The sequence below is a fragment of the Phocoena phocoena genome, chromosome 7 (genome assembly GCF_963924675.1).
Source record: "Phocoena phocoena chromosome 7, mPhoPho1.1, whole genome shotgun sequence".
NCBI classification, from domain to species: domain Eukaryota; kingdom Metazoa; phylum Chordata; class Mammalia; order Artiodactyla; family Phocoenidae; genus Phocoena; species Phocoena phocoena.
In genome coordinates, this window is record NC_089225.1 from 11,345,206 (window position 1) to 11,369,013 (window position 23,808).

At 43.3% G+C, this 23,808-nt stretch overlaps 1 protein-coding gene across 8 annotated transcripts in view; it reads left to right on the forward strand.

Moving 5' to 3' along the window:
• The window catches only part of CLASP1 (cytoplasmic linker associated protein 1), a 233,057-nt gene that overhangs the window by 128,824 nt on the left and 80,425 nt on the right, over positions 1-23,808 (forward strand). For 4 of the 8 annotated variants that reach the window (XM_065880864.1, XM_065880868.1, XM_065880862.1 and 1 more), the window contains exons 15-21: positions 385-462; positions 1,969-2,136; positions 2,724-2,773; positions 3,367-3,537; positions 17,801-17,908; positions 20,299-20,325; positions 22,104-22,271. In XM_065880864.1, coding sequence (XP_065736936.1) covers positions 385-462; positions 1,969-2,136; positions 2,724-2,773; positions 3,367-3,537; positions 17,801-17,908; positions 20,299-20,325; positions 22,104-22,271 — 770 coding nt within the window. Of the gene's footprint in view, positions 1-384; positions 463-1,968; positions 2,137-2,723; positions 2,774-3,366; positions 3,538-5,169; positions 5,218-5,690; positions 5,715-17,800; positions 17,909-20,298; positions 20,326-22,103; positions 22,272-23,808 lie in introns of all 8 variants that reach the window. The other 4 variants (XM_065880865.1, XM_065880869.1, XM_065880867.1 and 1 more) reach the window with 2 other exon arrangements.

Sequence of the window (23,808 nt, forward strand, 5' to 3'; positions counted from 1 at the left end):
ATTATAATTTCCATGGAAACTTGTTCTGACCATGGAGAAGGAAGGGTTTTGTTGTTTGAGTTCATAAAAGATTGAACTAAGTAAGCATGGCCCGAAATACATCAGCCGTTACTTTAAAAAAAAAAAAAAAAAGCCCCAGGAGAGTAGGGTTATCAGGTGCTGAGGTGGGGAAGGGGTGGGAATAGGTACTGGGACAGAATCATGAATGAGTTAGCAGATCTGTGGAGTGTGCTGATTTTCTAGGCTGCGTGTTTGTTGACTCTCTGGGCACAAAGGGCCTATACCTTCCACGTTGCCGTTTGGGAGTTATTTCTCAACACCTGTTTGTATCCGCATAAGACCATATATTGATGATTGTTCCCGCTTTGTCTTCTAAATATCCAGACACATATCAGTATTAGCGGAAACAATAAAGAAAGGAATACATGATGCTGATTCGGAAGCACGGATAGAAGCCAGAAAGTAAGTGTCGGCTGAACACCACTTTCCTGATTCACTACTTTTATATTTCAGGTGCCCTGTCCAGATCACCTTATGAAAGCTTATTAAGTCACATGGACATGTTTTGTTAATCATGACCTTTAAATACGACCCAAAAGGCCACTTCAAAACATCTCTCTAGTTTTCTGTTTCGAGGGTTGTTGAGTTGAGTGTCCAGGCCTGAAAGACTGGTACTATTTGAACATAAAGTGGACTGAGGTAGACACAGAAAGCCCATTTTTAAATTTATGAGAAATTGCTGCGTGAGCCGGCAAAGCACTTGTCTGCGTGCCCCGTGTTTTCTCTCACTCACTAAGCTCTGTGGGTCCCAGTGGCTTGTTGACCTGCCGTGAAGAATCCCGCTCACGGAGATCCTTTCCCTGGGATCACAGCTCTGCAGGCATCGGCGGGGTGGCATGCCGGGGCAGTGAGCCCCCCAGGCGGGAGGGGGGCTGATCGCAGACCACAGCTCGCTGTCCCCGCTCGCGTTTGGGGCCGTCTGGCCATCAGGACTGGTTATGCTACGGTCGTGAGGCTGGGTCTCCACGTGCAGTGCCCTCCTGCGGGTGAAGCTGCCGTCATGACCGTTAAGTAGCTGAAGCTTGACGCCAAGATGTCCTCCCTCTCGGGCAGCTCAGAGAGAAAAAAAGCTTCCCGTTTTGCCCTGTGGCTGTTCTCCTGCGCTTTCGTAGTCGACCGGCTCTTCTAATTGACACGGGTTAAAGCCCGTCCTTACGTCCTGGAACGCTGCAGACTTGCTTGGCTGCACAAGCACACCCTGACCTCGCGCTTCCTGCTCCGACTGCTCTCTCAGTTAAGCCGTAGTTCCCTGGATTCAGAGTGTGTGGAGGACTCCCGCTTGGCCCTCAAGTGCTCACTGCAATCTCGTGCTGGGAAGTTCCTACCAAAAGAAGGGACATGACAAGCGGTGGCTAAAAAGTAAAAACTAGGAGGAGCGGATTTGTGAACGGTCTGCGTACGCTGTTCTTCACCCTCATCTTGTATTTGGTGCCTCCACCCCAGTTTTTTCTTGTCCTTTGATCGTAACACAGTACAGGTTTCAAGTAGCTGTGAGCCTCGTCCTGGTTTTCTTTTGTTCTCGTTACCTAAAGCCGTTTTAAGTACTTGGAACCAGGGAGTGTCACATTGCATTTATAAAAGCGTCCATGACCGAGTCCCCCTCGCGTGCTGGGTGTCGTTCTCGTTGGTTCGGCTCCATCTTCCCTGAGGCTCCCAGTCTTGCGAGTCAGGCTCTTTAATTTCCATTTTATCCATTTCATTAATGCGACTGAGAGTCAGACAGCTGGGCCGGAGTCACCAAGGACGGGAGCTGGGAGTGAGGATCCACCAGACCTCTGCGGTTCCCACGCTTCCTCAGGCCGCAGCTGCCGCCGGTCGTAGGAGCTGGCGGTGGGGTGGGGGTGGGGGGTCCCTCCCTGACAGCGTCCCGGGTGCATACCCGTTGACAGGAGGCTGCGTGTTTTCCAGGTGTTACTGGGGTTTCCACAGTCACTTCAGCAGAGAAGCGGAGCACCTGTACCACACTCTGGAGCCCTCCTACCAGAGGGCTCTGCAAAGCCACCTGAAGAGTTCGGACAGCGTGGTGTCGCTGCCCCAGTCGGACCGCTCATCCTCCAGCTCGCAGGAGAGTCTCAAGTAAGGGCCCGGCTGTGAAGAATGGGCTGCACGAGCCGCAGACTCTCCCTGTGCTTTTGTCCGTCTGCGTGCCGTTCCCGTTCCCCCTTAATTCAGGTGGAGGTGGTGCTGGGGAAGATGCTGTGGGGATGGTGAGGAACGAGTGGCCTGGTCCCTGGTCCCTGGTCCCTGAGGCAGGTAGTTTGGACTTAAATTTACATGGCAGTCCTGGAACACAGTTTTGGAGTAACACAAGCGAGTTGTTCAGGGTGTCTTCTAAGACAATAGAGGCGTTAACTTGGAGACAGCTGTGGAAAGGGAGGGCTTTCAAACCCTGGGACTGAACGTGCTGCCATCTTCTCTCGGTACCTCTGATCCCTGTTGCTGTTTAAGACTTCCCTCCGTGTGTTTGAAAGATAGTCCAAAATATAATGCTAAAGCTTTTCCGAAATCGGGGGTTTATAAGGTTGTGGTCCAAGGTACCTGTAGAATTCTGGGAAGCCTGAAGCAGTTCTTTATTATCATATTCTCCCGCTGTAGATTGTACTTGTATCAATGCAGATACAGTGCACCTTTGATAATAGACAGACGTGTCCCTTTATTTCCAGTCGGCCGCTCTCCGCCAAGAGAAGCCCTACTGGCAGTGCCACCTCCAGAGGTAAGGCGGACGCCGCGGGGGAGGCCCTGAGCCTGGGGCGGGCTGAGCAGCGGCTGGAAGGGTCTGCGGAGGGCCCGCCGTGCCCCGTGCTCCCACCGGGCCGGCAGACCTGTCCTCGCCCACAGAGCTGCCACGGGGGGCGCCCCTGTGCTCTGCGCACTTGCCGGGGGAGCGGGGGCCGCTCGGGATGTTCCGAGCAGCAGGCAGCTGACGGCTGTGGGAGGACAGGAGGGGACGTTCCCGAGAGGGGGAATGTCCAGCTCGGGGTGCGCCTTCCTGCCACCCTGGCCAGACACGATCGAGTTTTCATTACGTCGCTGCTCACGCGAACTGGAAACGTGGTCCGTTTCTGTGGGGTTTATGGTCTCTGATGACGGGGGCTCGCGGAGCTGCGGCCACTTGTCACTTCCTGCAGCATCGGCTGAGCTGTGTCGGGCGAGCAGGAGATGCTGTCGGCCGGCGCTGTGTGCTCCAGCCTTTGTCAGAGCTTGACTCCTGTTCTCAGGAGAAGCAGGGCACGCGTCAGCGATACAGGTCTAACATTCTTACGTGGCCCTTACCGTCGTTGCTAAGGTTCCCTCCTCCCCCCGCAGCTTCCACAGTCAGCAGCAAATCCGTGTCCACCACGGGGTCCCTGCAGCGCTCTCGAAGCGACATAGACGTGAACGCAGCCGCCAGCGCCAAATCCAAGGTCCCCTCGGCTCCCGGTGCAGCGCCCTTCAGCTCCGCAGCAGCCTTGCCTCCGGGCTCGTACGCCTCCTTAGGTAACCAGCCCCGCGACCCTGCCCCCGAGTCTGCCGTTCAAGATGACCCTTAACCTCTGCTCCAATCCGTCCGTGTAGCAAATTACCAGGAACCGGAGTTGAGGCGGTTGCAGGGCTGACCTTTCAGAGTACGTGCGTCTGGGCGCTGACCTGCGTGCTGACCTCCGTGCTGGCCACTGGTTTGCAGCCACCCTTTGGTGGGTGTCCCTGCTTCTGGGGCGTCACCCTGGTCGGGGACGCATGCCTCAGCGCCCCGTGCCCCTTCCCGGCTGCCCAGCCTCCTCCTGTGTGGCCAGGGCTGGGTTTCCTCCCCTCCTGACCTGTGTGGAGAGCCTGAAGGGGGTGGGTGGGGCGCTCCGGAGGAGCAGGAGGGACTCAGCAACCAGCATCGCCTGTTGTACAGAAGGGTGTCTTCCTTCCCTGTGTCACCTTGGGAGGAGCGGGTACCTACTCCAGTGAAAACCCGGAAGAGTAAAAAGATTATTTTCAAAAGAATATCTGACAGAATGCTAGGTCAGTTTTTCAGCAGACGCTGCACATCTACTGGGGGTAAGGCTGATAGTTTGAGTTTGTTTTTGTGAAAAGCAGAGTTGTTCAAAGCCAAAGTCTGGAGACCTCGCTGGATCCATTTTATTTTGGATCTTAAGGAAACGAATACAATTCAAACTTCATGAAACGTCGAGACTTATTACTTGTGCGGTTTACAGACTAATTCCAAAGTCAGTCCTACAGCTAATATTCTGAAAGCATGGAAGCAGAGCGAGAGAACACTGAGAGGAGGTTACCAGGCCCGACCTTGAGTCGCTCAGTGATCCTGACCAGGCTGTGTTTCCTCTACCCATAAATGAGTTGTAATAATAGCCACCTAATTCAGACACGGGGTGGGGACAGATGACATTATATAAAAGTCCTTTGTCAACCCTTATCCTATACGGCGAAGGAAACTGCGGTTGTGATAGGAGCGTTATTAGGTTAAAAGGTAAGGTGTATGTTGTGGGACATCGTGAAGTCGGTCTTGTTTTCTCTACAGAAATGCCTCATTGAGATTGAGCAGATACCCAGTAAGGGCTCTCCTTTTCTCTGGTTTATTTAACTCTTACAAGATCACGTAGGCGTGTTTAGGATCCCATGCTGGTGTGTGCTTACCAAGAGAGAAGTCAGGTGGGAAGGCTTTCTGTTCATTTTAGTTCCGTCTGATCCACCTTGAGAATCTGTAGTTAGTGTTTGTTCCATTGCTTGAAAACCTGAGTAAAGTTACAGCAGTCCTTGTTTTTCGGTGCATGATTGAGCTCTTTTAATATGGACTCTGTGGACTCCGCTTGGCGCTAGTCAAGGCACTTGGGTCTTCTGGTCTGGTGACACAGAAATGACCTTTTAGAAGCGCTGATGGTAAATTTTCAGCCCAATGTTACCTCTTCGAATGACAAGACTGGAGTATTCCCCATTCTCCCAGCATTTCCTGAGAGCTCGACCTCTGCTTTCCTGATGTCCAAGTCAGCAAGAACCAAAAATATCAGCCCGCAGATATAACATAACCCTTCGGAGGAGCAGTTACAAGTACTACCGAGGTAGACACGTTACGTCTGTGAGGAGTGTAGCGTTAAAGCTCATGATCCTTTTCCAAATTTCTAGAGTCCAGACGTGTGAGGGGAGACACGGAGCCCCTAGGCCCTGACTCAGGTACCGAGCTGGACGGTCTTGCTGCTCGCTGTGTGGCTGGGACAGGCCTTGCTGCAGCCAGCTTCTCGGAGCTGCTCACTGACTGTCTCTGTCCTTTGGGTGTCCTTTAGTTCCCTGCCCCCCCTTATTCTGCTGGTGCTTTGTTCCAAAAAACAGGGGACTCTTCAGAGGATGAGGTTGGGCCACATCAGAAACACAGGCAGTCTGTCAGCTGAGGAGCGACCCTGGGCTGCCCTTTCGTGTTTTGTCTTCTGCAGGCAGAAGCACATTGTCCTAAGCCGATTTCGGTAGAAGGTGCACCACTTACTTGCTTCCGACTCTGCTTTGCTGTTGAACTTGTTTCCCTTTTAATTTTATTTTAAACTGTACTTTTGCTTCGTTAGTAGCCAATAATAACATTCTGCTTTTTAATTTTTTTGATGCGACTAACTGTTCCCTGTTGTCCCTTCCCTTGTTTTTTAATTTGCTTAAAGATGGCACTGCCACCAAAGCGGAGGGTAAGCAGTTTGTCTCTGTGGCCGAGCTGTGTTTCCCTCTCACTGGTCCTCTGTCCCCACGAGTGTTGCCTGGCGCCCTCGCCCTCCCCGGGGTCCCTGCATGACACGTTGCACGTGCATCCCTCCACTCTTCTTCATCCTGTTTCCACTGGGTTTTGCCTTCCCCCAACCTGAGCTCTCCTCTCCTTTCTTGTGTGGTCGTTGTGCTTGTGAATTTGGGCCCTGAGTGTGCTGTACGTGGCGTCGCTCTGAGCCCACACTGGGAGGAGGGTCACGTGACCTCGTGGGTCCCAGCTGCTGTCACCCCTGAAGCACCACCTCAGCTTCCGTTTCATCCTCCTCACTTTGTGCTTTTGTGGGCCTCTCAGGATTTGCCTTTCCTCTTTTAAACATAAATTTAAGTGTCAGTCGTCAATTCAGGTTCAAGGCTGGTGAAGGTTTTCCAGCAGGTAATTTCTAGACGTGAAAAAAATTGTTTCCTCTCCCCTAAAAGTGCTGAATTATGTGATGCCATTTCTGTTTGTCTCACTGACGCATACGTCATTCATTCCTGTACCTTGGTCCATCCACTCAGCAGCCTTGTCCTCTGTGACACACAGGGATATAGCTGGTGGAAGAAATACACAAACCCATGTCCACTTTGTCTTCTTTTTGTCTCATTCTCAAGAGGCTCTTTCTGATGTTTCATTCTTTTGAATTTTAGATGGAGCTGTTCTCATTGGTACAGGTCTTTGATTAGAACATGCTAGACAAGGTCGACCTTGCAAAGTCTCTAGATAGTAAGCACGATGTCTCAAATAATTGAAATTTAGAGTTAACCTCGTCTGCTTAAGGGAATGGCTTAGACCCATGAACCCTCGGGATGATTTAACAATTAGGAACTGCTAGATGACTTTCCTGTATTGTTTAGCCGCTCTAAAGGGCCAGCCAGCAGAGCAGACTGGGTTTTATCTCGAGATGTGCACTACTTCCTGAGGGACTCGCAAAGGAAAAATCGGAACGGAACTTCTAAAAAAGACGAGCGTAGTCTCAAGATCAGTGTTCTTTTCTGTGTTTAAAAAAAAAAAAGATCAGTGTTCTTCAAACTCATCTCATCGTAAAAATCACCTGGGTGCTTGCTGCAGGGGCAGAGTCCTAGGCCCTGCCCCCTGAAAATGCTGACTAGCTTTGGAAGGAGCAGGGACTCCGAACATTCACCAAGCCCCGCTGGTGGTTCTTGGGGTCGGATAAGTTTTTGAAATGAAAAGTTTCCAAAATGAAAAATGGACAAAAGGCCCACGTCACGACGAGGGTGTCATTTGTGATAGGAGACTGAGGCTGGGTGTGATTTTCTTCATTTTTTTCCTTGATATGAGTCATTTTATATTTCTCCTTCCCCAAGAAACCATCCTAAGTATTTCCTCAGCCTAGACGGATGCGGAGTGGAGGGCAGAATACAATAATGTATTTCGTCTCATCAGATGAAAAGTGAAGAAGTGATGTGGGAAGTTATACATTTTTTGCAGAATGCCCTGCTTGATTTCGTATACCTATATAGCACAATCAAAATCAGCCTGTGATTCCATGCAGCAGTGGGGATTTTGAACTTTTTTTTTTTTCTTCTTTCTGTGAGTTTTCTTTTACCTGTCCAGAGCAAGATCAGAAGGTTGCTTACTTAGTTATTGTGCAGGAGGCTGAGGATGAGAAGTCTCTTTCAGGTTCTCCTTCTTGTAGAAAAGTGGAGGTTGATCTGTGGGCCCTTACTTAATCTTATATAGAGTTCAGAATCAGCCAGAAGAGAACCTTATCGGGGCAGCCCCGTGCGCCTTGGCCTCAGTCCCAGGGCCATCCAGGCCATCACAGAACTGGCCGCTCAGAGCCTCCAGCCTTGTGTGATGACAAGACAGAATACAGAGGCCCCGGGAGGCCTGTGAACTGGAGCCCCTCTAGGCCGTCACTTCTGTTTGTTTCAGCTCTGAAACTTAGCAGGCCTGCTTAGAAAAGCTACACATGCAGCAAGTATCACTTAGCATCTTGTCATGAGTTTTCTGTCTGAATTTTAGGGATCATTATGGGCCTTTTGAAGATTTGTTAATAAAGTCTGTTGGCTATTTTACTATCTAGCTCCTGAGGCAAGTGCTAGGCACTTGCATCACGAGGCAAAGATATGACTTTGAATCAGTGGTTGGATGCTCTAAATTCAGAATTCAGGCAATACATTTGAAACCTGGCCACTCCCTTATTATCGGAATTGAGAAAAACAAATAGTCTTTGGGAGTTACCTATCCCACATACCAAGTAGCCACTCTAATGTTTATGACTAATCAGATAAATATTTTTTGTGAAGGACTCAAAGCTCAACTTTTGGACGAAAGTTTATTTCCAGGTTATCTTTCAGTGTGTTATTATGTTCAGTGATTTGGGGGATTTGGAAAAGGAAGCATTGATAGTGTCTTTTACGCTGCTCGTGAGAGAGTTTATTATGATCACCCTGGACCCTTGAGCAACATGAATTTGAAGCGTGTGGGCCCACTATAGGCGGATTGTTTTCAGTAAACTTACAGAACTGCACAGTCTGTGCAGGGCAGCTGTGGGACTCGAGCATCTGTGGACTCGAGCATCCCCGGCCGGCCCTGGAACCAACCAGTCTCTGCGGGTACCAGGGGTGGCTGCAGATACTCCAGTTGTGTGGAAACGAATGACTCGCATCTTCTCATCTCATGCTTTTTTTTTTCTTTTAAATTTAGCTGCTGGGTTTAGGGAATGTATTATTCGTGTTTTTTTTCCCCCAAAGAAATAATTTTAAATGAAGAGTTAAAATACTTCAGTGACCTGTTGGTACCAACAACTTAGTGGTGGGTTCAGAGCGTAGTAATCATAGGTTACTAAGTGTAGTCAAAGGCCATGCTTAACTACTGGTGATTTTAATTAAGGTTACACAATAAAAACTATGTAGCCTTGTCTGCTCTTCTGGAAAAGGAACTTAGATTTAGTTCTCTCTTACTGGGAAATAAAACATTTGGTATTGCTGTATGTCTGTCGAAGAGCTCTGAATTTTAAGAAGTTGGCCTTTTTACACAATGAAAAAATATGTATGTATAAAAAAATAAAAGTTGTAAACTTCTTTTACTTTTATCTTTAAAAAATATGAGTGAAGTTATGGAGCGGCGGGCGGTACCTGTAGGTAGCAAAATTTATAGGTGATCAACTTTCCAAATTTTGTTTCTTTCAAAAATGCCACGTGCGACTAGAGAGGTTGGGCTTTTTGTGCCCCAGACAGTGGGTGTAAAAGCAGGTTCCTGGACCCAAACGTCCCAGCTGGAGAGGGAGATTTATTTACCTGGAGACCTTTTCATTCTCACGCCTCAAAATGGAGACAAAGACCCAAGTGGGGAGAGGCTGTCGAATGATGTATAACTGTCTTAGGCCAAACTGGACGTGGGAAAACCATGCTTCCAGGTTAAACCAGTTCACAGGTTTAGTTTCCAGTCCTGAGGGCTTTTCTAGAAGAATGGCAGTGTGACTGGCTGTTATTAACGGGCCACGAGATACGGATGTTCTGTCTTTATTCCACAAAAGTCAAGGGCTGCACTGCTCTTACAGGTCTGTTGTCCTCTGGGTCTGCTTTTCTCTGGATGTGTGTGTTTGTTGATGCACCTCTTGTCTCTCCCTCCAGAATTTTTTTTCTGCTGTAGCATTCCCTAATACCCCATTTCCATGTCTTTTACTTAACGCTGACGTTTTTTCCTTTTTCACACCTTTCTGTCCCTGTCAAAACACGGTATGAGTGAATATGTCATTAACAGGTCATAGGGTAGAACTGAAGTATATTTTTACTGTTTGTTGCATTTATTGAGCAGGCTTTCTTTTTCCTAAAGACCGCAGAGTATTTTATATCATGTCTTTAAAACATACAGGCACTTGCAGTAATATTGCCAAATTAATAGGATGACTAAACCAAACGATACCTCTTCCAATAAGGGAAATATACATCTGAGTACAATACAACAGAGGCCCTTTAAACTCCCAAAAACGGATTTTAAGGGTGCTCTGAGGTTACTCATGTTAAGTCCCTAGGTGAGAGTTAAGAGTTGGCACTCAGCCAGCATTGTAAAAGTGCTGTATATCCTTGAAAAGGTGGGCTTGGGGAGAAAAACCTTTGAAGACATCAAATTGACATGATCTCTCTCTTGACTTTGTCCCAGGCAAAGGAAAACCAGCCTCCCCTAATTTGTAACTAAACTCTCTTCTCACACAAGTTGTGCTTTCAGTTTTTGTTATCTGTGGTATCTGGGAAACCCCAAACTGATGAATAAGTGGTCTGCGTTTACAGCCTCCACGGGAAAAACAGTGAACTTCTACAGAGGAAGCCACTGTCAAATCTGGTTTCTCAAGGTCCCCACAGATTAAACTCTGGCAAATACGAGCTCATAGTCCAAAATTACATCCATGTTGAGTGAGAAACAGCCGAGAAAAAGAATAAAAACATAATTAATCCTTCAGGACTCGAGGGTCTTTTATGTAATATGAAATTGCTATATTTAAATGTTTAAAGGAAATAAGAAACTTGTATTTTTAGCAGCATGTAGAATTTAGTAGTCTGAGTGATCCTCCCAATTGAGAACAGATCACCCCTCTGGAATAAACGTAGTAAAGCCACTCATCTGCAGACTTAAGCAAAAGCAGAAACCCTAGGAAGTGAGGGCCAGAGCTGGTTTGCATCCTGAGGTTTTTGGCCGAATCCTGGAGACCTGGGGCATTTGCTCAGGACGTGGAGTGACAGGAAGTCACTGCATCCTCACTGGTGAACAAGAGGTTGACTCTACTGAAGAGAAGAGGACAAGAGGGAGTCTGCCCATTTTAATCTTAAGTACTGGGTGGAGCAGGGAACGTAATCTTCCCTGAGAAGTTGCAGCCATAAATTGGGCCTTCGTGCAGCTTTCTGGTCAGAACTCGTGCTACCTTTGTGGTCTGAGAAATCCAAGCAGATAAATCATGTTAAAGTGGCTGTGGATTGCTTGTATCCACAGGACGCTAGAAGAAGCAAACATAGGTCCTCATTGGAAGAACTCACCTTCAATCTAGGTCTTAAAGAATTCCCATAAAGTTCCAAGAAAATAAACCATTTTGTTGTCTTAATGTTTAAAGAAATAAGAAGAAAAATTGAGAAAGACAAGCAGGGGAGCAAGGAACTATAAAGAATGACCAAGCAGGCTTTGAAAAAGAACAAATGGGTCCTCTAGAAATGAAAATATAGTAAGTTATTAAAATTTAAAACTCGATGGGTAAATTGAGCTGCAGAACCAATGAAACTGAAGAGTGAACTCACGAATTCAAGGTAAGAAAACATCGTCCAGAGTTATGTGCAGAAGGGACAGAGTTAGAAAACAGGATGGGGTGTTACGTCCCACGGGAAGTAGTGAAGAAATTCAACCTATCTAATTGAGTTTTAAGAAGAGAGACTGGGGTGGAGACAGTATTTGAAGAGGTAGTGGTTGGGAATCTTCACGATTGTTGAAGGACACTGAACCGCAGATGCAAAAAACCCGGTACATCCCAGCCAAGACAAAAAGAAAATCCACAGTGAAACACATCATAGCAAAACTGCAGAACACCAGAAATTAAAAAAATAAATATATTACAAATAGCCAGAGGGAAGAAGAGACTACCCACAAAGGAAAGCCAGAGTTTAAATACAACTGGGGACCCTGGAATCAGATCGATGGAGCATATCAACGTCCGTGTCCTGTTTCTGACTTTCTACAATAGTTTTGTAAGATGTTACCATTGAGCGAAACTGGGTAAAGAACACACGGGATCTCCGTGTATTATATCTTACAGTCAAATCTGAGTGTACAATTATCTCAGAATAAAAAGTTTAAGAAAGGGGTCTAGAAGTTGTGCTTTTAATAATAATATTTTAATCTGTAAGACTGTTACCTTAGAGATAGCAAAGCATATCTTGAAAAAAATTAAGACAAAAGGAGGAAACAAAGGAAGTTAAAAGGAAAATGAGAAATCAAGACAAATAAAAAGCATGCCTATAAGTGGTAAGAACAAGCTCAAATGAACTGAACTTTCCAGTTAAAATAGAAAGATTATTAGACTTAAACTTTTAAAAAAGATCTAGCAGTATGATACTTAAAGAGATTAAGCCTTTAAGGCTACAGATAGAGTAAAAGACAAAGGATGAGAAATTCATAGTAAAAGAAAGTTGTTGAAGGTTTATTAATAACAGACCCAAAAAAGGCAAAAAGAGGACTTCTATGTAATAAAAGAGTCAATAAGTCACTAAGGTGCAATAGACCTAAATTTTTATGGATCTAATAAAACAGCCTCAAGATATACAAAAAAGAATTTGCAAATTAATATTTATAGTGGGTGGTATATAAAAATACAAATTTTGAATAACTTTATAATTCAAATTCAAAATAATAAATTTTGAATAACATTAACATAGTTCCAAACTCAGAAGATATAAAGAGGTATGCAGTTTCCCCTCATCTTTGTCTTCCATTTATCTAGTTATCACCTCTTTCCTTCAACCTCAGTATGTTACTGCTTTTAGTTTCATTTTTATCCATAGTTTCTTTGCATAAAGAAGTAATATAGGGAATTCTCTGGTGGTCCAGTGGTTAGGACTCCACGCTTTCACTGCCAGGGGCCTGGATTCAGTCGCTGGTCAGGGAACTAAGATTCCGCAAGCCGTGTGGCGCAGCAGGAAAAAAACAAACAAACAAAAGAAATAATATGAAAATCATACTTTTCCCTTTTTTAAAACATAAAAGGTAGCATATTTACATACACTATTCTGCATCTTCATTATTTTCACTTAATTATAGCTTAAGATCCTTCCATGTTAGGTTGCAGAACCTCTTCACTCATTAATACTGCTGTACATTCCCCTATGTGGATTAACTTGAACAAACCAAACCCATATTGATAGACATTTGGATTGTTTTCAGAGCTTTGCTGTTACAAACAGTGCTGCCATGAGTTACCTTTTATATACATCATTTTGCATGGACACAAGAATATTGGGAGGATAAATTACCCGAAGTGGAATTGTTGGATTAAAAAGTGCACGCATTTGTAATTGTGATAGATATTGCCAAATAGCCCTCTATAGGGACTGTGTTAATTTTAACTCCCACAAAGAATGAATGAGAGTGCCTGTTTGCCTATATGCCAGAATGTTAGCAAATTTTTAAGATTTTTGCCAATCTTGTCGGTGATAAATAGCATTCTTAATGTCATTTTAATATTCTTTTCTTACTGGGGGGCTGAACACTGTTTCATACATTTCGGGGCCATTTCCATTTCGGTTAAATATCTATTCCTAGCCTTTGACCATTCTTTATTGGGATGTGACCGTGGTGTGTTGAAGCTGGCTTGAACCAGTTCATCAGATTCCAGTTGTTAGATTTTCAGGAATTTTATAAGCTGGTTTACATTATATCAATGGCCTCAAATAGGCCACGGTGGGAATATTTACACCAGGGAATTGCAAAGCACCACAAGTCAGCAGAACACTCCCCCAACCACCACCACCACCCCCTGCACAGTTCCCTTCTAATTGCTAAACATTTACCAGCACACTTGCTGTTGAACTTATTATTGATACCTAGGAATCTTTTATGTGATAAGGAAATTAGCACCTTATGACAGGAGTTGCAAATAATTTTCCCCCATTTGTCATTTTCTCGAATTTGCTCATAGTTTTCTTCCTGCCATCCTGAGATTTAAAAAAAAAAAAAAAATTAGTCAAATTTATCAATCTTTTCTAATGGCTTTTAATTTTGTTATCGTGAGAATGGACTTTCCACTACAAGTTACAATGGAATTCTCCCATGTTTTCTTTCAGAACTTTTTGTTTTTTGGCCGCACTATGCGGCATGTCGGATCTTAGTTCCCCAACCGGGGATTGAACCCGTCCTCCCTGCAGTGGAAGCGCAGAGTCCTAACCTCTGGACCGCCAGGGAAGTTCCCTAAAACTTTGATGGTTTCATATTTGACATTTTAATCTTAGGTCCATTTGCTGCTTTTCATGGTGTAAAGTGTGTGAAGTATGGATCCAACTTATTTTTCCAAAGCAGAACATTAACAAATGAGATCCTGTAATCCATTTTTTCAAAAGCAACATATTATGTTGAACTACATATTAATCCTTGTGGAATGAAGCAAAAGCAGTGCTTAGAGGGAAGTTCCTAGCCCTAAGTTTATATTAGAGGAGAGACTGAATTAGTTTGTTTCCAGTGTGTCAGTGAAAGAACAGAATAAACCCAAAGAAAAGGAGGGAGGAAGTAACAAAGATATGAGTAAAAGTTAATGAAGTAGGAATTAAACATTCGTTTTAGAGGATTAAGAAATACAAAATGTGATTCGTTGAAAATACTAATAAAATAGGCAAACTTTTGGAAAGATCAGTTTGAGAATTGGCAGTGATAAAGCAGGTATAAGTGTGGATCAGTAGAGCTTTAAAGGGTAGTAGAAAACTATGACAATTTTATGTTAACAATTTTAAAGCAAATTGGACGAACTTCTAGGGAAAAAACCTGTTTCTTCAAGAAGAAGAAAAAAACCCAAGTAGTTTTAAGACTACTCATTAAATAATTTGAATCAGTACCTAAAACTCCATCCCCCCACCAAAAGCTAATTAATTAAAATAGAAAAGATATCCAAAATCCCTACCATGCTCAGACGGCTATACATGCAAGTTGTGGAGCATGGGACAGTTCCCGTCTTACATAAACTCAGAGACCAGGAAGAGAGAAGGCTTCCCTCCCTGGTTTCATGTAGCTGTTGTGACCTTGGTACCAGAATCAGATGAGGTACAATACAGACATTCTGTGTACGTGACTGCGTGAGTCATGACAGTGGAGGTTTGATACTTTCAAACCTTATAGATGCAGCTCAGTACGTTTAGGAGAATAATCCTCTTTATCTCAGAAGATGGAAGCAAAGCATTAAAACATTCCAGAAACATTTCTGATAAATTCTTAGCAGTTAGGAATGAGTTTTCTTCACTTGTTGAAGTATAGTTTGTGAAATTCCAGAATTATTTTTTTACATGTGACTCAAGATAGCAAAGCCTACCTCGTGCTTCTCTTGAGCATTGTGCTGTGTGTCCAAGACAGCAGATAAAGTGATGAAGGGTAGAGTTTGAAGGGAGGAAACTGAAGTCTTATTTGCAGGTGGTTTTCTGTTTAGAGAACACCACATAATCTACATGTAAATTGGTAGGATTAATAAAAGTTTAGCAAGGTCCCTAGAGTTAAGCCGGGGCTTCCCTGGTGGTGCAGTGGTTGAGAGTCTGCCTGCTGATGCAGGGGACACGGGTTCGTGCTCCGGTCCGGGGGGATCCCACGTGCCGCAGAGCGGCTGGGTCCGTGGGCCATGGCCACTGAGCCTGCGCGTCCGGAGCCTGTGCGGGAGAGGCCACAGCAGTGAGAGGCCTGCGTACCACCAAAAAAAAAAAAAAAAAAAAAAATATATATATATGTATATATATATATATATATATATATATATATATATATATATATATAAAAAACAGTCATATTCTTATTTGTCAGCAAGTTAGACAATATAATTTAATCAACTGTGTTGTGTATAATAAAAATAAGGCGCCTTTAAATAAGTCTATAAAAATTGAATAAAACTTTTGGAAAAATTATAGGCTTTATTGAAAGACACTGAAGAAGGTGAAAAAGAGAAAATGCTAACGAATGGAAAGATCAATATCATAGGGCTGCCCCCCCTCCGCCCCCAGCTTAACCCCAAATTCCACATTGCCAGTCAGAATTTCAACATGTCTTTTTATTACATCTTCACGTGCGCATATGCAAGAGAGCAGAGGGCTTTAGGGGAAAGTGGCTTGATTTGCCCTACCAATTAGGAAGGTAGTTTTGAAAAGCTACTCACAACAGTGTATGTTGTACAGGATGGACACATGGACTGATGGGGCAGACACCACAGTGGAGAAAACGGACCCTTGCATGTATACAAGTACTTGTAAGTGACAAAGATGGCTTTGTAGGTTAGTTAAGAAAGGGGTTAAGTAAATTTGTTTGGACCTTCGTTAGTCACACAGAAAAAGTAAAACGGGTCTCTCCTTTACGTCCTACAAAAAATCACTTCCGTAACTGAGGTCACAGATAAAATGTTGAGCCAAACAGTAAGTTTTGGAAAAACATATACCCTATGATACGATTAAAAACATTAAAAAAACATAAAATAATGCCATCTATTTCTTGGTTATGCAACTATGTATATTAAAAACATAAAGAAACGCTAGGGAATGATGACCAGTGGAGGGTTGGGGGGAGGTGGAGGACACAGGGACATAGCAAAGAAGATTTTTTTATTTTCTTAGCTGAGAGGGTTTGGATGATCACTTAAAAAATCCTAAGAAATTAGATTCAGTTGTTTTTTTCACGTTCAGTTTTCTTGGTGACTTCCTTAGCAGAGTAAAATGCCCTAGCTCACGCGTCGGCCCGCCAGGCAGCCAGGCACAGGCATCTGAACCTGTGGTGGGACCTTGGACAAATTAAGTAACCCCCTTGCTTCTCTGTTTCCTCATATGTAAAGTGGGAATAATTACTTATATGTTGGTGTGAGGATTTTTGTTTTTTAATTTTATTTTATTTTTGGCTGCGTTGGGTCTTTGTTGCTGCACGCGGGCTTTCTCTAGTTGTGGTGAGCGGGGGCTACTCTTTGTTGCAGTGCACAGGCTTCTCATTGCGGTGGCTGCTCTCGTTGCGGAGCACGGGCTCTAGGCGCACAGGATTCGGTAGTTGTAGCACGCAGGCTCAGTAGTTGTGGCGCACGGGCTTAGTTGCTCCGCGGCATGTGGGATCTTCCCGGACCAGGGCTCGAACCTATGTCCCCTGCATTGGCAGGCGGATTCTTAACCACTGTGCCACCAGGGAAGCCCGGTGTGAGGATTTTGAGTGCACACATATATAGCTCATAGTATCCTATATGATATAGCTCCTAATTTTAGTCTGGATTCTAGAACTTGTAGGGCTTTCATTCAACTGCTAATAAAAGTCATTGATTCTTTCTAGTTTTCTTTCTTCCTTTTTTTTTTTTTTAATTAAGTGCAGTGCTTTCTTTTATTGCTCTTTACCTTCCTTTCTTGAACCTTTTCAAGCCTTAGGATTTGTTTTTCCGTATTGCCTTTCTGCAAACTTTCTCAGTTGATGAGGTAGATGTGCTTTTGAACAGTGTAAGAAGCCAGTGGGAGTTCAAATTGCTTTGTGTTTTCCCTATCAGATTGCTCTTCCGATTGAATTATGGAAATCGGGGCATTTGTGCCCCTTTGAAAACAAAGAAGCCCTGTATTTTAAAAAGTTTAATTCCTTATCATTCTAGTCTTACCATCAGTGATTTTGTATTTATGAATCCATTTTTATTTTTATGGTTTCATGCTTTAATAATTGGAGTTAACACATTGCTTTACTTAATAATGGCAAATATTCTTCATAAATGCCTATGACATTGCATTATTTTTAGGTCACTTCTCTAGGTATTCCTAATATTGATTCTTTCTATAAACTTCATCTTTTTGCAGACTAGAAACTTGCTGGCATACATGCTTTAAAATAGAAGTTTAATGCTACATAGCAAGACACGTTTATTCTCCAGGGTGATCTAGCTTTTGCTGATTGCTGAGTTAAGAAGGTTTCTTTGTTTTATTTTGCATTTACTCTTTTTTTTTTTTTTCCTGTAGTAGTTTTCTGAAGATGACAGCTAATATTCTTTCCTGCTTTTGGAAATTCGACAGACATGTCGGCAATGAACAGGAGAGAGAATTTAATCTGGAAAAAAAATTGTGGAAAAAACCCTCAAGTGACTATCACCTCCCCATCTGAAAATAGAATATGCTAAAACAATTGAAAGCAAAGCACCTGATGGGTTCCTGAGTCCCTCTGAGGAGTTTCTGACGTGTCTGTAGAATTTGTGTGTGCACACAGGGACGCGTGTCAGGACCACACGTGGGAGACCAGCTCCCCTGGCGGTGGCTCAGCCCGCGCCCCTTGCCCGAGGAGTGGTCGCGTGTATTGGAAACATTACGGAAGCACTGTTTTTGCCGTGTCCTCCAGGTCGGATCCGCACACGACGGCAGAGCTCTGGGAGCGCCACCAATGTCACCTCCACGCCTTCCGACAGTCGGGGCCGCAGCCGCGCCAAAGTGGTCTCACAGTCCCAGCGTAAGAAGTATATTTTATGCTCTCTGCTCTCTTAGTTTTATCCAACAGCCATTCTGCAGCTGAAAATTTATAGTATTTTCATCGACTTAATGGAAAAACACATTTCTGTGGTTCTAAGACACTGTGAATAATCTTGATGTTTGTTGGATGCTTACAAGACGGGGTATTCCAGTGTACCTGTGTCCCCTTTCCAGGTGATTTACACTTTGTATCCTTAGGCAGGAAACATTGAAATGCAGTTTCCCTCCCCTCAAGCCTCCCAAAGTGAATCGTACTTGGGCTGGGACCCATTTTGCTGTTGATGAGGGATCCTGATGTCATTCAAGAGCAGCTCCGGGGGGGAGATGACTTCATGCTGAGGTCTCTTCCCAGCGGCAATAAGTAAATCCATTCGAAGCTGCCCCCCCCCCCCCCCACATCACCCGCTGCGCTAACATGCCACTCTGCTCCTTTCCTCCTGCCAGTGTGGGCTCTCGCTTCGCTCGGCTGCCCTCGCTCGCTTCCATTGCTGCTTCTCTGTATGTGTTGAGTCACCTGATTTGTTAACATCAGCCATGAAAGCAGCCGTGGGCGGGATGAGTGTGTTCTGATCTCTCTTAGGATTCAGGCTTGGTGTCTCACTTCCCAGCTTCCCGGTCTGTGCACCAGGAGTGGGGCGGGGGGTCAGGGCCCTCCTGGGCAGGCGACCATGGTGGAGGTGCTCGTCAGCTGACGGAGTCGGCCTCCTTCGTGGCCCCAGGAGCTGTCTGGCTTGTGTAGAGAGCCGCTAGTCTGAGGCCAAACCTTAGTTAGCTTCTCTCGTAGGTGTTTAGAGTGCCTTCCTCAGCTCCTCCTGAATTTAGATGCTTTCCCCACGTCCCTTTGATAACTAGAGTCCTCATGTTAAAAGAAGCTTATGTCCTTTCTGAAAAGAAAGTCCAAGGTCAGACATACTGCTGTGAGACGACAGCACCCAGGCTTGTTTGTCTGACGCAGAAGCCCATGCTTTTAGTGTATTACACCATACCACACAGCATAGGTTGTGCAGGTGTAGTCCAGTTCTGCCTGGGGAGTAGTGTCCAGGCCCTGGTTATTCTGGTGAACCCTAGTGATACCTGGAGTCACAGATAGATATAATACTCTGGTCATGACCTCATAAATATGAGTCGGGTCTTATTGCAAAAAAAATTTTTCTTGGCCAAAAATGTTCGAGACTCAGAATATAAGTCAATACGTTGAAATTGAGTTGAATAAAAAAATTGTATAGGGTTGTATAGGCTGTATAGGGTTGTTTCCTTTCTTGGAGCGTGAGGGCTGAACAGTATTTTCCATTTCTTTATGTCTGCTGTTTATTGGCATTGGCCTCTGCAAGGGCCCCTGCCCCTAGCTGGGTCCTCTGCTTAAGAGGTGGTGGAAATAAAGTTCTTCTGTAGCGGGGGATGATAGAGCTTTAATTTTTCAGTCATAAAAATACTGCACCTTGCCTTGGGGATCCACTTGAAAAGCTCATCAGTTTTATTTTACTCACCAAATTCCACTCAAGGGAAAGAGACAACACCAGCAAACGATCAAGCCTGGACCTTAAACTTATATATATAAATCAAATATTCTTTTTTTTACATCTTTATTGGAGTATAATTGTTTTACAATGGTGTGTTAGTTTCTGCTTTATAACAAGGTGAATCAGTCATACATATGTTCCCGTATCTCTTCCCTCTTGCATCTCCCTCCCTCCCACCCTCCAAATATTCTTTTAAAAATTATTTTAATAGGTAGATAGGAGCACATCTAGATATTTTACGAATGTAGCTATACTAGCATTCATAGTTCTGGTTTAAGAGTAAGTAGATTTCGTTAATATTAAATTTAAGACAGTTAACAGTTGGCATCTTTTGAATAGTTGAGGACTTAAATATGTGAGGATTAATGTTTAAATATTGGAGAATTTGGCATAAGACATTCAGATGAAACTACCTAGTAGTGGTTTCTTCCACTTGGTTGATGTCTCTGGAGCACCTCCTGTGTGGTGAGCACCATGTGCAGGGGTAGAGATACACAGACGGTAAGATGCAGTCACTTCTGCCAGGCTGCTCAGAGCCAGAGGGCAGGTGCCCCCAAAGGGCCCGGCATCTTCTCTGCATCTCATCCGCCTGGCACTGTGCCTGGCGCATGGTAGGTTCATAAGTGTTTCATGAGCAGATCTGAAATAAATGCTAATACAGTATGATGTGTATAAAGTAAAAATAAGCACGAAAATAGGCTAGGAGGAACAAGACCTAGAAAAACAGCCCTTTTGCTAATGTGTTTGTGAACAAAGACATTTGTGCTGTGTTGCATGCTGACCTTCTGTATTGTGTTATTGTCTTTTAATCCACTTTTTGCCTGTCCTTTGGTCTGCTCTCATAATCAAGGATCCAGATCTGCTAATCCTGCTGGTGGTAAGCCATTTCTCTTCTTGCTTTTTTTTTGTTTTTTGCATTCTCCCTCACCCCATGTTCCTTGCACAATATTAATTTCTCTCTTTATTATGAGCTTAGTTAATCTTGCTGCGTTTTTTCTGTATGTTCAAATTCCAGAGTTTGAAATGGATTTCTTTTCTCCTTTTATACAGCTTAATCGTTTATTTGTGTGCTCAGATTTTATGGGCAAAATTAATAGATCCTGAGACATGTTCTTCATGGGAACGTGTACTGATAATTTTATAATGAATTTCACTTAAACTGTAGTTAAAAGTACGAATTTTCGTAAGTAGTCATCTGAGTGATTTATTTGAATGATGGAGGGGTGTGTGTGTGTGTGTGTGTGTGTGTGTGTGTGTGTGTGTGTGTTTAATTTCCAGGTAAGTGTTATTTTGAAGGTTTCTCCCTCTGGATCATTCTATTCTGCTACATGATAACAAATACTTGATATTTGCGAATTTTATTGCCTTCTCTGCTTAAGGAGATGATCTAAGTTAATGACTGCCATTTGGGTGTATTGGTATGATCCTTAAAATTCTGCTGCTTTCTTTAAGAAAGAATTTTGTTTTACAAGAAATGGTTATATAGGTATGTAGTCACTTAGCCATTTATAAAAATAACTAACCATATTATGATTTTAATTTCTAATTTTATTGCATTCACATCAGGGAATGTTTTCTATATAATTTCTACCTTTGTAAAAGGTTATTGAGATTTCCTTTGAGGCTTAGTACATAGTCAGTTTTTGTACTATTCCTGTGTGGAAATGTGAAAAGAATGTGTATTCTGTTTGTTGGACTATACATTGTGTGTATATGCGGGAGGTGTGTTTATACATATCTGTATAGTTTTGACTGCATGTCTGCCAGTTTCTGAGTAGTGTATTAATCTTTCATTAGTATTAGTCTTTCTGAGAGATATATTAATAATTACGGCCTTTTCAATCTCTCTGGATTTTTATCGTTTTTGTGTTTTCTATCTCAAAGCTATGTTACGTGGAGCATAAAGTTTCATGATTATTATATCTTTAAGGATAATTATTTAATCAATATGAAACATCCTTTTTTCTCTTTTAATGCTGTTTTTTATTCTGTTTTGTTGTTTTGTTATATGTATGTTGTTTGTCTCTTATAAACAACATACAGTTGAATTTCATTTCAGTTTTTTTAAACCAATCCAGGAATCTGTCTTTTAATAGTTGAATTTAATCCAGCCACATTTATTATGATTACCGATATGTTTGAGCTTATTCTTACCATTTTATCTTGTGATTTCTGTTTACCATATTTCTGCCTCCTTTTCCATTTGTTAGATTAATGGAGTCTTCCTTTAGCGTTTAAGAAATTTCTGTTACATTTCTACTCTTTCAGCCATTTTTTAACATACCAACTCCTACAGAAAACAAACCAGTTAATAAATAAACGCCTTTGTGATTATTTGTAGAAATTTGCTGTGCAACTGAGAGGCTTTTTGTACTCAACCTGAGCCTGCTCTTTTGAATCAGAAATTTTGCAGTCATTTCTGTAGAACTCCATCTTTAATTCTCCTGTGTATAAATACTCTTTTATGAAAATTTGATGTTCCTTTATGCTCCTTAGTTTTTGAAAAATTAGTGATGTTACCAGCTAGAAAGCTATTTTTATATAAAATTCTCTTGATATTTGATCCAAACTCATGTGTAAACTGACTTCTAAAATTACTGTAATTTATTTCTTGATTTACATCCATTATTCAATTTTGTTTCGCTTCATTTTTAGCTGGCAGCCGATCAAGTTCCCCAGGGAAATTGTTGGGAAGTGGTTATAGTGGCCTTGCTGGGGGTTCCTCGAGAGGCCCACCTGCGACACCCTCTTCAGAAAAACGAAGCAAGATTCCCAGGAGTCAGGGATGTAGCCGAGAAACAAGTCCAAACCGCATAGGATTAGGTGAGAATTCTCAAAGATCTTGACACATCATTCCCAGCCTGGTCATAATTTTGATTATAATCTAATGACTTTGTCTCCTGTGGGAAATAGCTGTTTTTGAACCGAGGATGTCACTTTGCCTGTGTTAAAAAGACATTTCAGTTTGTGCTTTTTACAGATGATAGCAGGTTCAGTTTTCAGTTAGGACTGACAAATATGTGGGGTTTACCTTCACTCTGATGGGAAAGAATTACACCATTGTGGGCTTCTGTGGGTTAGAGTCATTTTGCAAAACATTAGCCTGGGGGATGGGCAGGCTTCTTTCCTGCATGGGAGCACTGTTGCTTTTTCCATTTGTCTTCCACTGATTAGCAGTAAATAGCCATTAACCTATATAAATATTCAGAAGCAATTTGTAGGGTCCACATTTATTTTGATTTTGCTCTTCTCTAACCCAATTGGTGAAAATTATCATCACAGAATATCTGTAGTTGTTACTTTTGACATAATGTTGTTCAAACGTAAAAACCAAGAAGAGGAAACCTGGTATATATAGTGTTGATTTTTGTGTTGTAGTGTTTAGTTTCTTTGTAGTCGGATTTCATAGGAATGACTCTCAGCAGCTTAACAGTCGTTCACGCTATTAAAATCTAATTTGTATGCTCCCTTTTTAGTAAAACGGTTAGAAGTCTTGTGATCTATTGTGAAAAATCTGTGTTCATACTCTTATAGTCTCACCTGCTTTCTCAGGGTAAAAACCTACTAATGTGAAATCAGAATACTGTATTCTTTTGTCCTGTTGCCTTACCTTTGTCATTTATTCATTTATCTCCTCAATAACTTTTATTGAATACTGGAACGTTTACTGTGATGTGCTAGGCACATGTTGTTAGATCTTAGGATTAGAAGATAAATGCAGTAGATTTAGCTTCTGACTTCAAAGAGCTTGTGGTCTTAGAGGTGAAAATGTAAGGCAGTATGACAGATACCCTGGCAGGTGCTCTGGGACCGTAGAACAGGAATGTCTGCCCCAGTCCTCCTAGGTTTCCTGCCAGGGGAGCCTTCCCAGAATCGACCCTGTTTTGATGAGCTGTATAAGGTGGCACCAGGCAGGGTGGGGAGATGAGGCAGAGAGGAACCTGTGCAGAAGCGGTCAGACAAGAGGGAGCGTTGTGCGCCCTGGGACCACTAGTGGTTTATCTGACGATAGCCGAGGATGTTTGTCAGAGTGGGTGGGAGATGGGGGCAGAGGGACTGGTAGGGTCCAGCTCACGAATGTCCTTGAAGGCTCCCTGTACTTCGAGAAGGCGGTGGGGGGCAGGTATTTAAGAAGTAGAATCGAAAGGATTTGGTTTGACCAACATTTCCGAGGCAAGTGAGAAATGTAATCAAGCCGTGGTTTTGTTAAAATGCTGCGTGATGCTGACCTTCTGTGAGCTTTATGGAACATGGTCCCTGAGCTGGCCAGTTATTTGCATCCAGTAGTAGCAAGTAATGTGGATACAACCAGAGAAAATATCATGACTGCAATATCTACTGATAAATTTCAGATTTGTTG